We start from the raw sequence: 14,671 nt of genomic DNA, 5'->3' as shown, positions 1-14,671 counted from the left end.
ATTTTTATCATAAAAAAAAAATTCTTAGAATGATCAATATTAAAATAAATAACTCCAGATACATCGAATAAAAATTTAAAAAAAAATTGTATATTGCCGCCTCTTTTTTCAGCTGGCTGTTTACAATTTTGCAGCGAGAGCAGACTAAATGCTTGCCTGCAGAATGTTGGTGTCTACTGCAGTCTATCTAAAGTGAAACGGTAAATGGTTTTTATGCGCAGAAACAAATTTTCATACAAAACATTTGTTGCTAGTTAACCAGTCATATGGTACACATCTCAGTAGGCTATTGACAGTAGCGCAGTGCGGACTATTATTTCATCTGTGTTGTGTTGTGTAATATGGTACTCATCTCAGTAGGCTACCGACAGTAGCGCAGTGCTGACAATTATTTCTTCTCTGTGTCATGTTGTGTAATAATTTCTTCTGGGTATAAAATAGAAATGGAATCAAAAATTAAAAAAAATTATCCGGTGCACAAAATTGTAAGCGCCATGCTGCGAAAGAAGCAGATATTAAGAAACAAACTGGGGCTCTTAATAAATTTGTTAAAATATTAAAATATTCTGATGCAGATTGTAACCAACCTGATACATCAGAAATCAGAGTTGAAGAACTATGCACATCATCCAGTTTGCGTGAAAGTACTATTGCAACTATTGAACAAGATAAGACGCATGATTAAAGTGAAAAACAGTTAGGAGAAGATTTAGTCTGTAAATTTAGAAGATCCAGGTGAATGGAAAAATATTGATGAAAAATTATGAGTTATTTTAATTGAAATGGGCCTGTTCAAAAGAAAAATATAATATATCCCAGAGATACATATGGTCGTAAATTTGGCGACACATAATAGAAAAATGGAAAACTGGGAGCTCGTGCCAAGAACACGCTCATTTATTCCAAAACTTTAAATTCTGTTCTTTGCTTTTGTTGCAAACTTTTCACACCTACTGAATCAAGTAGTCTTGTAGAAGGTTATAACGATTGGAGAAATGTAAGTACAACTTTGCATAGACATGAGACTAGTTTAACTCGCATGAAAAATTTCTTGAAATGGAAGGAACTTGATAAAAATTTAAAAAACAAAACTACTATTGATTGCCAGACTCAAAGCATGTATGAAATGGAAAAGAAACATTGAACGAGTGTTTTAGTATGCTTGATTGAAATTATAAAATTCCTTGGTAGCCAAAATTTAGCTTTTCGCAGATCATCTGATAAATTATATGAAAGGAATAACGGCAATTTTTCTAAAATTAGTCGAACTGTTTGTGACATTTGATCCCATTATGGAAAATCATGTTGAAAGGGCCCTACAATGAAACAATAGAGTACTCTATTTGAGTAAAGCATTGACACTGACACGTTCAGAAAACGGCAATCTCCCCAGATACCTTTATCCTTCCTCATTCAAATGCAAGCAGTCTCTCGCATACAGTTCTCTTCTGTCCTCAAATGCCCTCCAAGCATCCACATATTCCAATCCTCTCTTTTCTGACACATTCTGGCTATTACGCTATTCAGTATTTCTGCTCAGCTCGTCACTATCATACCTGGGAAACGCACAATCTTTCCTCTGCGTTTTCTTTTGCACAACCTCATGCAAGAATCTCAGATCTCTCGCCGCCAGATTTACATTTCCTCTCAATTCATTCGTGCCCACCATCACAATCATTTCATCCATCCTTTCATCCCTCTTAATTGCCATAGCCACACTTTCTATCGTCCCTCCAGGCAAACACTCCTCTGGCATCCTATCTTGCACACCATGGATCATCGAGTCTCCATACATCACACCTCTTACCACCGAATGTTATATTCGAATTGACAATTTTATTATCAATTCGAAAATCTAAATATTATTCCATAATTTTAGACTGCACACCTGATGCAAGTAAAACAGAACAAATGACCATTATTATTCGCTTTGTTTCCTGTGACAATGGAATTGTCAAGATCAGGGAAAACTTTTTAAGTTTTGCAAATATATCAGATTCCACAGTACTTGGTTTATGTGCAACAATAATGGAACAACTGGATAAATGGAACATTCCCATTGAAGACATGCGAGGTCAAGGTTATGACAATGGGGCAAATATGAAAGGGTAAAAATATGGGCTCCAAAATTTGCTTTTGAACAAAATTCCTCAAGCTTTTTACGTGCCATGTGCTGCTCATACTCTAAATTTAATCATTAATGATGCAGCCAAAGTGAATGCAAATACAATTAGTTTCTTTGCAATCATTCAAGCAATATACAATTTCTTTTCATTCTCTTACAAACGTTGGGCATTCCTTTTAAACTTCGTGAAAAATTTAACATTGAAACAGCCATCAGAAATGCCAATGGGAAAGTAAAATTAATGCAATCCGCCCTCTACGATATCAGTTAGGAGAAATTTATGATGCACTTTTTGAAATTTTAAATAATGAAAATTTTAATAAAGAAACAGCATGAAACACAAACATTATGTGCTAAAATAAAGGACTACAAATTTATTTGATCTCTTATAACTTGGCATGATTTACTTAACAGAATAAACCCTGTGAGTAAAATGCTTCAAGACAGAAATATGAAAATTACACTTGCTTTAGAATCTATCAAAAACTTAAAATTATTCTTACAAGAGTATCGATCAGATACAAATTTTAAAGAAGTTCTAAAAACGGAAAGAACTGAGTGAAGAGATGGATGGAGAACAAGAATTGAAAACTGGTACGGAAGTTCGACGACAATTTGACTACGAGCATCATGACGAAACGCCACAATTGCCAGAACATAAATTTAGAGTGAATATGTTTTATACACTTCTAGACGTTGCAATGTATTCGTTAATAGAACATTTTGAACAACTAAAAACGTATTATGATAATTTCAATTTCTTGTATAGATTACTAGAAATTAATAACGAAGATTTACGAAAAATTTGTGACGATTTAGAGATTCTCTTGAAGGACTGCGGCAATAAAAACGTAAATGCAATAGAACTATATGACAAGTTATGTGCTTTCCGGGATATTTTTCGGAAGAATGATTTAAATATTCAAAAGCCCTTTCGATATTCTTAATTTTATTGTGTCCAATAATTTATCTTTCCCTAACTTTTCAATTGCTTTAAGAATACTATTAACCTTACCTGTTAGTGTAGCGAGCGGTGAACGTTCCTTTTCCAAGTTGAAATTGATTAAAACCTACTTAAGAACAAGTATGTCACAAAAAAGGCTTGTTAGTTTGCCGTTAATAGCTATTGAAAATGATATATGTGCGGAATTAGACGTTAAATCCATTATTTCTAATTTTATGAATATGAAATCAAAATCCCTAAAATTTTAATAAAAAAAATTTCAAGTATATTTATGTAATTTAATTTATTTTCTGTTATTCTGTAAAGATGTTATTTTTTTGAATACTTATATTAAATGTTCTAATTATTTCTGAATTATTTTTTATTTTCTCATCTATCTTGAGTTTCTTTTATTTTCCTAAAAGATAGTTCCACTTATAAAAATTATTTAAAAAATTTTTACAAGTGGAATTTAGTAACTTGTAAAATGCAAGAATTTTTTAAAGTTTAGTTCAAATAAGTTTTAACTTTAATTAAAATTCATTTTAATTTTGTTAGTGATTTGGGTCGGTGAGAAGGCTAGAATTCCTGTATCATTATATTCAACAATTAAAGTGAAGTGGCTTTATCAAAATTTGCTTTAACTTTTGAGAATTTCTTGAATATTCGGGTTTTTAATGATTATCCTGCCTAGTCAACACCCCTGGTTCGTTACATTTAGCGAACCAACATGTGGCTGTTCTGTCAAAATTTATTTAAGAAATTTCAAATAATTTAAATATTTATCATTGTTAAAGAACCACACACACACACCCGGATCGTTACAGGGGACTTAGATAGAAATTCCGTGTGGGCAGCAAAGATCCTAGCGCTGGTTCTGTGTATAGAGGGGTGGAGTGCCCTTCCACATGAGTCCTTGGAAATGTCACATAATTCTTACTTCAAGATGCTCAGGTTTCCTCCCTCTATCCTTTCAAAAGCAAAGTAGCTATAGAACACACATAATTAACAAATATAGTATATTGACCTTCATAGTCACTAGTCATTATTCCCACCAACTCCAATGTGTCAGAAACTCTAGACAGTGTTTTTAATCCATAAACCTAATCAGTATTAATTACTATATAGTTTTGTATTCTTCCTCACAAAAGGAAGAGCCAAATACTAAAGTCGGAGTAGTTCTTGGCTTTTAATACCATGGACTGTACATTAGTTTTGAACAATTTGAAGTTCATACTTCTTGCTGTTCTTAAATGCATATGTTGCTTTTGCTACTTTTATTGTACAGTCACTAAAGGTGCTTTCTGATATGACAGATATGTTCTTAAAAATACAAATCAATTAGTAATTTCTAATACATGTGCCTAATCTGTTTTAAACAATTACTATTGCTTATGAAATATTATTTGAAATGCTTAATAATTAGCAATTGTAATTATTTAGCATTAGAAATGTTAAATAATTACAATAAGACTCTCACTTTTAGTATTATTTCATGCACCTTGTACCATTCAACTTACCAGCTGGAAATATTGATTTCCCCAGCCTTTAAATAAATGAGAAACACATGTACATTTTTCATTTTTACCAAGTGTTTATATTGTTTTAGTTGAAACAAAAACAACTCCACTCAGAATTGAAATATCTGCATATTTAGAAATTTTAGAAATTTTCACGTTATTTGTATGTGCCTCTGACTTTTTGTTTTATATGTTTATACTCTTTATTGTCCTCAGCATGGTGTAACTAGTATGCTATTAATAAATTCTGTTATGTCTTATTTTTACTGTTTTATGAATGCTTTTCCTTTTTGTGTTGTTACATTTTTTAAGTTAGATTTTATTTCTATATACAGTAAAACCCCGTTTTTACATTCCCGCAATTTACATTTTCCTCCCATTTACGTCATTTTCCGTTGGTCCCGTCTTAAGACCTATTCTTACGATATATTGCTTTTCTGCCATTAACAACTTGATGTGGACGTTATTTCCTGTGATTTGCGTTTTTTTCCTTGGGTGACAATACTGATTTTCAAATCGATTTCTGCAGAAATCTGCGCATTTCTGTTCCCAGATGGCGTTGATTTTGGCTGTAATTTCCGCTATCACAGTAACTTGCACGCTTGCAGCAGTAATGTAGTGATGAGCGATATACCGTGATTTTTCAATCAGAGTACGAATTGATATTGCAGAATTTCTGCTACGTAATTTAGCGTGTGAAAGTTGCTTTCAAGTTGCGGTGGTGGATTATTCATGTTAGTAACATGGAGAAAAAAGACAGAAAATGTATTTCTGTAGAAGAAAAGATGGCAATTCTGTGACGTGTAGATTGGCATGCCAGAACACGTGAGCATTTAGCAAAAGATCTTGGACTCTGTGTCCACTTTGTTTGCATTGTATGCAAACAAAGGATGAATGAGAGCTTGGTCCACCTTTACTACGAGTTGCCTCAGTTCTGAAGATACTTCAAGTACAAACCTTTGTTTGCATACACTTGGATAAAGGATTAAACTAAATTTATTATAGTCTAACAAAGTGTAAAATAAACTTCCAACATCTTTCTCTAAATTCAGAGTAATCTAATAATAAGGTGGTACACCTTTTGGCAACTCATATAAGTAAATATGATCTCTCCATTGCTTCCAGGTCTGGCTCCCACTGACAAGACCTCAATAAAGGTCGAAACCAGTCTGGATAGTGGCCCTTCCCTTAATGCATAGCATTGTACATCCACAAGGAAATGTGCTTTGCATTATGGGAGATACTTAGACAAGGAGTGATGACAGCTTGGTCCACCTTTACTACGAGTTGCCTCAGTCCTGAAGATACTTTAGGCACAAACCTTTGTTTGCATACACTTGGATAAAGGATTAAACTAAATTTATTATAGTCTAACCAAGTGGAAAATAAACTTCCAACATCTTTCTCTAGGATTAGCTGACTCTGGAAGAGTGATGTGCAAACATAAATACAAGAGGGTTCATCCTTTTTATCTTTACCCTGTTAGGAATAAACTTGGAAATGCAAAAACGAGTAAAGTTAGTTTCTTATGGGTTGATAATCAGATGAACCACTTTTACAACTAAAGTTTTTTTTTTTTTTAAATTGAAAATTTTTTAAACACTTATTTTTTAAATTTTATTTTATATATATATATATTGTTTTTTTGCATGGTAACTAACTTACACTTAATATGAACCCAATTTATTTTTCTGCAGTAGTTTTTCTTAGCTTTTTTTTTTTTTTGAAATATAAGGGAATTTCCAGCAGGGAATTTCCAATTGAACTTGATGAAAAACAAGTTTAGCTTTTACTCAGTAAAATTATTTATCAATTTTACCTTTTGATTTATATTTACACAGAGTATAAATTCATAAGAATTCAGGGAGTCCACACCAAATTGTAAACCTCCTGCAATTTGGTCTAGATCCCTGAAACAGCCTCAAAACAAAAAGAAATAAGAAATTAGGTCTGAGGGGTTCATGGGAGACCACATGCACTCTGTTCTTGGCCCTTAAGCTTTTTGCATAGATAATTTGCTAGAGTAGTCATGATAAAGCAACATGTTCTGCTTGTGCCACTTTTCTGGTCATTTTCAAGTGAACATCTTATCTTAAATGCCTGTAGACACCTAAGTAATACTGATAATTGACAGGAATTATCAGTATTACTTATTGACAGGAATGAATTCCTGATTCATTCCAACTTACTTTTTTTTCATTAAAAAAAAAAGCTTTTAATGTTCATATAGATTTGTTTTTATTTTTACTACTGGATTTCAGGATCATATCAATCATATTAAATCCACTTTTGCACAAGTAGTTTATTTTTAGCATACATCAGAAATGACATGTTATGCTTCTTATTAAATCATATCAAACAGATAGAAATAAAATTTTGTATTGCAAGTACTGATGAACAGAAGCAAAATACTGTGGAGTTGAGACACATTTTGCTTCCATCTAATGAGACAGGACAGATGCCTGAATGGTATAATGCCCCTCTTCATGGATCGATCCTTCTTTTTCAGTATTCTCATTGCTTGAAAATGAAGAGTAGATGCATTCAGTATCCTTAAGTGGCATTCATTCTTTTGAACAGCAAATATATGTCTACAGCATTTTAGCAGTCTCCAAAGCAAGTTTTAACAAAAGTTAAATTTGTTATAACCTTACCCTTTCACATTACTTATTCTGAAAATCGCAGAACACAATAAATAACAAAATTATACAAAAGTACTACATCCTGTGATTTTGTTGCATGTTGTGCATTCCCTTGCAATGAAATTGGAAATTTTCCCAATTCTTATCTGAGATACACTAAGAAAATTTCTCTCTAATTCTCACTCGAGATTTAGTTCTCCCTTTTTTACACACTAATATAATGAGAGCGCTGATTGTATCATCTGAGCTTCAGCTTTCTTACCAAGCCCTGAATTTTCATATTTATTTGCAAAAATATGCACCTTATTGACATATACTGAATAGCATTACCAAACATTTTCCTTTTAACATTTCAGGTTTCTAATGGCTTTTTCTTCTTCCAGGATCGATACATATTTATGATTATCTCTTGGACATCGCTCTCTCTCTGGAATTTCTTATCAGGTCAGTTGGTAATGGTGGTGGCAGGGGTGGGTAGAGGCACACTTTGCCTCTACCCACATTCTTTTTCTTATACATTAATGATCTTTTCTAACTTCAAACCCTATTCATAGTTTTTCTAATACAGTACATTCAATTTCTCTTCATTTCTATCCATTATTTTACAGCAACCTTCTTCACTACTGGAAGGTTCACTAATTAATTAATGATGACTGAAATGGATTATATCACTCCTTCTATAGAGCCAGCCAACTTCACCCCTTTGGATACAAGCTATGAAAAGAAATTCATAGTTTCTTTTGTTATTTCTCAAGGCATTTGATCGTGCCTGGCATAGAGGCCGTCTTATCAAGCTACCATTTTATGGTCTCCCTGTCCTTTGTGATTGGATCTCTCTCTGGACTTTCTTATCAGGTCTGTTGGTGGTGGCAGGGAGAGGGGGCACACTTTGCCTCTACCCACATTCTTTTTCTTATACATTAATGATCTCTTTCTAACCCTATTCATAGTTTTTCTAATACAGTAGACTCCATTCCTCTTCATGTAAATAACCCTGGAGCATTCAAAATATTCAAGCCATGAGATATGTCATAAACAATATCTTAAATACTGAGCTTGCTATTTTCAAGTGGAATGAAGAAAATCTAGTGAATTTCATTGCTTTCAAAACATGGTCTTGTCTTATTTAAGTAAGAAATGAGCTTACTTCATTTTCCCTTACTTTTAGTAATATTCTGATTTTCAGTAATGATAATTTCTCCTCTTGTGTTGACTTTTACATCTAGCCTATCCTGGCACAAACATATCACATCATTGTCTCCCTGCTACCAAAAAATTCGGTCCTCTTTCATTGAAACAATTACTTCACACCTACACAACTCCTAACACTTTTTGATTTCTGAATCCATTTGATCTTAGATGGATATTACATTTTCATGGAGTTGTTCTTCCTCTGTTCTCTTGATCTTTTAGGCCATGTCAATTAGTATGACTACTCCTTTCTACTTCAACTGCAAACTCATAAACAAATTGTTCTGCCTCATTCATTTCCTCTGCTGGTGTCTTTTCGAATAGCCTCATTTTCCTGAAAAGTGTAATCTGCTAATCTAAAAATCCAGTGTTAACAAGTTTCTTCTTTAATCTTGTGAACTCTCTGTTCAGCTACAGTGTTAATTGCTGATATACTATGTGTTGAACAGTTACTGGGATTACCATAATAAAAAAAAATAAAAAAATAAATTTAAAAAGAAGAAAAAGATGGCATTGTAGTATCATTGTGAGAAGAATTATTCCAGGCTTTGAAAGTGTTTGGTGTTTCTAAAATACAAGGCTCTTATTTGGTAGTATTTTGTATAAAGAAGATATGGTAACATCTTACTTTATATATTCTGTGGGTTTGTCTTTCATTTTGTTTTCATGAGATTTTAGAGTTGATTTGAATACAAGATTGTATTCTGTGTCCATGAATATTTTTAAAATGCTTCTTTGCATTGGAGGTCAGAACTAAGGTCAGTGATGGTTGATGTTCTGTGTGTTGAAGTGAGTTGTTTAGAGTAGGATTTGTCAAATGAAAGGGAGGAGTGCAATGTGCTGTTATCTGCAAAACTGTGTATTGGGTTGGGGCTCAACTGAAGTAGGTCATTGATATACAGAAGGAAGAGGGTCGGTGAGAGAACTGAACCTTGTGGGACCCCAGCATTAGTTGGATGGTGAGAGAATAGGGAGCCGTCTACCATCGCACATAGTGTGCATCCAGACAGAAAGCTGGCAATCCATCTGCAGAAGTCCTGTGACAGTCCATATGATAGAAGTTTGCTTAGTAAGCCTTTGTACAAGACCCGGTCAAAGGCTTTAGAGATATCAAGTGATATACCACTTGGGATTTGCCAAATTTCTCCATGGCATTTGTAGAGAGATGAATGATATGAGAGTAGATCTCCTGTTAATTGGCATCGACAGAATCCATACTGGTGGTTGCTCAATAGATGGGTAACTTCAAGACAGAGTAGTTGGGAATTGAAAAATTGATGGTTTTTCTCCATCATTTTAGAAAGAACTGAGGTGAGCGAGATAGGGCAGTAGTTAGATGGCAGTGATTTGTAACCCTTTTTAGGAATGGGTTGAATATTGACCAATTTCCAGGTTTTGGGATATATATACACCAGTGGAGTAAGAATATGTACAGATGGCATAGGATAAGAGTCAGTTCTGGTGCACAGACTTTCAGGACAATTGGAGGAATGCCATCAGGGCCGGGAGACTTTTTTGTGTCTAATTTAGACAACAAGTTTATGATCTTTTTCTGGCAAAAGGGTATAGGGGGCATTGTATGTTGCACAGTTGGAATGAGTGGAGGACATTTGCCATTGTCAGTTATGTGTGCATTGGAGGCAAAGTGTGAAGCCAGGCGATTAGCTTTTTCTGTGGATGATGTTGCGATTGAGCCATCTAGGTATGATATGGGTGGGAATAGGGTAGGGCAAAAGTTACAACCAATTTCTTTGGCAAGAGACCAAAAGTCATGGCGGCCATTTGGACAGGCTGCAAGTTTCCTGCTTTTTGCACATTCAAATTCCGGTTTTGAAGCATTGATAATTTTCTTGCATCTGTTTTGGGCTTCACAGCAGTTCTGAGAGGTGTGGGGAATGTATGTTTTTATGTCAGAGAGGATTTCTTTGGTGATATGTTTGGATTGGAAGACCGGAAAGAATAGTCCAACCATGGGAATGAAGGTAGTCTCAGAGGCTGTCCCATTTGGCATGGTTATAATTTCAAACTACTTTTGTGTGGGAGTGACTATGTAAGTGTTGTTGCATGGGGGAGGAGTGAGCTAGGTTGTGGTCAGAATTACCCAGAGGGACTCACTACATTCACTGCATATTTGGAAGGATCATTGGTAAGGAAGAGATCTGGGATATTTGGGGAGTGGATTGGGTTATCTGGTATTCTGGTCAGCTTGTGAACAATTTGTGTAAGATCATTAGTGATGGCAAATGTTTCAGCATCTCTTCCTACAGAGATGCTGAAATTTATGCTCCATTGCATAAGGGTGGTGGTAGAATGGAGGCATCAGACTGTGGACTAGTTTGTATTGCTTCTGTAGTTGTTAAGATTTTAGAGAAATTAGTGAGATTATATAAAAATTGGGCAGGTGAGGGTAATATCTGTGAAGGTCAGTGTGAATTTGTTAAGGGGCACTGCTACTCTTGTTTTGGTAATCTAATTGCATATTATAATGAAATAAAGATAACAGTTGATGAGGGAAAGGCATATACTGCCGTTGTTTTGGATTTTCAGTCATTTGACAGGATGCTACATGATGAATTGATATTTAAGTTGCAACATATGGAGTTAGATATTAAGTTTAGTGAATTGGATTCGAAATTGGATGTCTGATAGATATCTGAGAAGTGTGTATAGAGAAGTAGTATCAAGGAAAAAAGGCCACAAATGGGGTTCTGCAGGACTCACTAATGAGGCCCATGCTATTTATACATTATTGTCAATGATATTGTCATTGGATTACAGGAAGATGTTCAGTTATGTGAAGCTTGGAAGGGTTATTACTAACAGTGCTAATATGGCAGTCCAAGAGAATTTGAATAAGCTGGTAGGTTGGGGAATGAATGGAGATGTCTGTTTAATGCAACTAAATGGAAATTCTTGAAATTTGGGATCCACTGAGGCAAGGGATCTCGGAGTGATAGTCAATAGAAATTTGAAGTTAGGTGACATATTTTGAAGGTGGTGAAGTTAACTCAGAAGATTGCTGCTATACTAAAAAAAGGACAATGACCAGCAAAGATAAGTGGTGAGTCCATTGTATAAAGCCCTGAACAAAAGATTGTACTCAAATCTGATCACGGATTTGAAGGGGATAAAGTAATCTTGGAAAAGGGTACTGAGGCACATAACAAAAATGATATCCAAGCTATAGAGGGTTAGTTATGAGAATATAGTGAGGGAAAGCAAACTTCAGTGTCTGTGGATTGAAGATGGATGACATGACTAAGACATTCATGCTGTTTAGCAGTATCTACAGGATTCCCACTGGAATGATTTTTGATATAGTAGCAAGAGGGAAGTGACAAGGGCACCCATCTCTAGAAGCTGTTAAAGGAAGTGGCAAGTAAGAAAAAGGCTTGTTTTGTAGGGTGGTTGGATCATGGAATGTGTTGCCTTTTAGAGTGGTGAGCGTGCAGGTGGTAACAAGTTTAAGGAATGGTACAATAGACTCGCCTCCCACAGTGAGTCTGAAAACTCCATGGGGTCTTAAATAATAATAATAGTCCATCTATCAATCTCATTATCTCAGATAAATAGCTAAAAATCCTGATTTTAACAACTAGTACATTTTATTATCATGTTTTGTAATTCGGTAAACATGTAGAGAAGAAGCATGTAATATCCATTTCAAAACAGCTAGGTGTTCAAATATTTGTACTGAGAAATCACAGAAACTGAAAATATTATTATTTTTTTACTAAATAATTTAAGGAAATTACAACATCAACTAGGATATACATTAAAATAAATTTTAATATACTTCAATATTTCAGCAACGTCACGTTGCCATTTTCAAGAAACTTAAGAACAAGACACGTGCATGCAGGCACAACAAACAGATAAATAGCTAAAAATCCTGATTTTAACAACTAGTACATTTTATTATCATGTTTTGTAATTTGGTAAACATGTAGAGAAGAAGCGTGTAATATCCATTTCAAAACAGCTAGGTGTTCAAATATTTGTACTGAGAAATCACAGAAACTGAAAGTATTATTATTATTTTTTTACTAAATAATTTAAGGAAATTACATCATCAACTAGGATATACATTAAAATAAATTTAATATACTTCGATATTTCGGCAACGTCACTTTGCCCTTTTCAAGAAACTTAAGAACAAGACACGTGCACGCAGGCACAACAGACAGTAAGTGAGGAAGAAGCAGGAAGCTATTATTTCTCCTAAAGTCCTGATGGTGCCCCCTAGTGGGCAATGTTGGTATTCTTGGGCGATTGGGCTGAAGGTCTTCTGATGTAGGTTTCCCAAATTTGAGGCAGTCTCATGCAGTCAAATTTGTTGAGGTTTGGATTGTTTCTTAGGGCTGAAGCTAATTCCATGAAAAGCCTTTCAATACTTGTATTTACTACGGTGTATTATTGGCTTTCTTCCACTGTATTCTATGGCAGGTATCCAGCGCATGGTCAGCAAGACCAGAGTGGCTGTATTGGTGAAACCGGATGTAGTCCTTGTGTTCTGAAATTCTGATATTTGCTGTCCTGCCTGTTTGGCCAAAGTAGAACAACTTACAGCTTCAAAGGACCTGGTATACACCAGGTATGTCTAGGGGTGGGGGGGGGTATTATTATTATGACAACTTACAGAACCTATGCATCTCTTGTCCATAAAGTGCTGTGGTACCATAGCATTTGAGATTTATTCTGAAGGATAATATTTTTGCCTTTTTCTTAGTTTTGTTGAGTACTGAAACCCATACTTAATGTCTTTCCTCACCATTTCAAGCAGTTTCAAATGACCTTTTTTTTTTCTTAAAAGGGACATATAGAAACCAAAATATCTTCAGTAGCTTATCCTGAGTAAAAGATGATTTAAAAGTTTTATGGTTCATCAGTAATGAATATGTTATTTAAAAAAAAAATAATAATAAATGAAGGCTTTGGTGTGGGGGGGGGAGAGGAGCAAACTTTCCATCTTACACCTGCCAGTTTGTCAATATAAGACTGTTGACATAGCCATAAGTTTAACATTTTTCTTCTCCCATTTTCTAAAAAAAGAAAATCTAGAATGCATCCTTTCTGCTTATTGGTATCTTCATGCTATCACAGTAATTCTTTAGAGATAATAAATTATCTGTGCTTAGTCTGAATTTAATTTAAAATTATTTCATTTAGAATAATAACAAGCAGTGATATACCCCACTTTCTTTTAATCTTAATTATATGTAGAATAGTTTTATTTCGATTCCATTTTCTAAATGAAATACTATGTCATGTGCAGTAGTTTTTAATTTTTAATAGTGAATTTTTTAGACTTATTATTTCATCTTCATGCAATTACATTTATTTATTTAAGTCTTTTCAATACTAGGTATTACAACTGGCAGACGGCTGCACCTGTGCTACTTTCGTTTGTAATGTATCAGAAACCTCTGCCTGAGGTAAATTTATTTTCTCTCTCATTCCTGTTGAGCCTTTTAATTGTGTGATTAACTATCCACTGAAAAATGGATAAGTATATGATTGTGGAGTGCAGAAAAAATAACAGTTGTGAATCATGTCATAAAATTTATCTGAAAGAAATATACAGTTTTTTAAAAAAAAAAAAAAAAAAAAAACTGGTTTTATTTTAATTTACTGTAGCCAGAACAAAGCTTTTTAGGCTCTTTATTTTTGTAATTATTTGTTGAGATATAATTTGTATACCACCTTCCAACCAGCATAGAAGTTGTAATCTTTTTTACTACCTATCAAAGATACATTATCAGTTCTATCCTTGCGTGGTGTTTATCAAATATCCCGTTCTTGTCATCTTTGCTACTTTTGACAGAATGGCTGTTCTGCTATGGTTAGAACCCAAGAACATCAAGATTATACAAGATTTTTGGAATCTGAAGGTTCAGACCTTGCTTCTCATGCCATCGACACCGTAGTTCACTAAATCATACCAAGATGCTGCACTACAATAGGTTCAGATTTGAGTGTCTATTAATTATACATCTTCACCCATGTCTCTGAACTTTAATAGTGTTTCCTCCCACTGGATAGCTGCAACAGACACATGATATTACAAGGGTTGTCTGAAAAGGTTTCTTCTCGGCCTCGACCATAGATGGCAACACTGTCAGCAAGATTTTTGTTTCTAAGTTGGTACATCTATCATAAGCATCCATGTGAGATTGCAAGTCATTCTATCAAGTAGTTTGTTTTATACAGCTGTATGAAGCAAAAGTGTTGTCTGTATCCCTTGAAATGG

At 34.3% G+C, this 14,671-nt stretch overlaps 1 protein-coding gene across 4 annotated transcripts in view; it reads left to right on the top strand.

The window, feature by feature from the left end:
- The window catches only part of Lpin (phosphatidate phosphatase LPIN), a 443,299-nt gene that overhangs the window by 223,253 nt on the left and 205,375 nt on the right, over positions 1-14,671 (top strand). For all 4 annotated transcript variants that reach the window (XM_090407132.1, XM_090407133.1, XM_090407129.1 and 1 more), the window contains one exon: positions 13,787-13,856. In XM_090407132.1, coding sequence (XP_090263258.1) covers positions 13,787-13,856 — 70 coding nt within the window. The remainder of the gene's footprint in view (positions 1-13,786; positions 13,857-14,671) is intronic.

Source organism: Typopeltis vanoorti, chromosome 17, assembly GCF_054136105.1.
Source record: "Typopeltis vanoorti isolate ZY-2024b chromosome 17, IOZ_Tvanoo_1.0, whole genome shotgun sequence".
In the NCBI taxonomy this organism is placed as follows: domain Eukaryota; kingdom Metazoa; phylum Arthropoda; class Arachnida; order Uropygi; family Thelyphonidae; genus Typopeltis; species Typopeltis vanoorti.
Note: the sequence above shows the minus strand (reverse complement) of the source record. Positions and strands in the feature narration are given on the sequence as shown.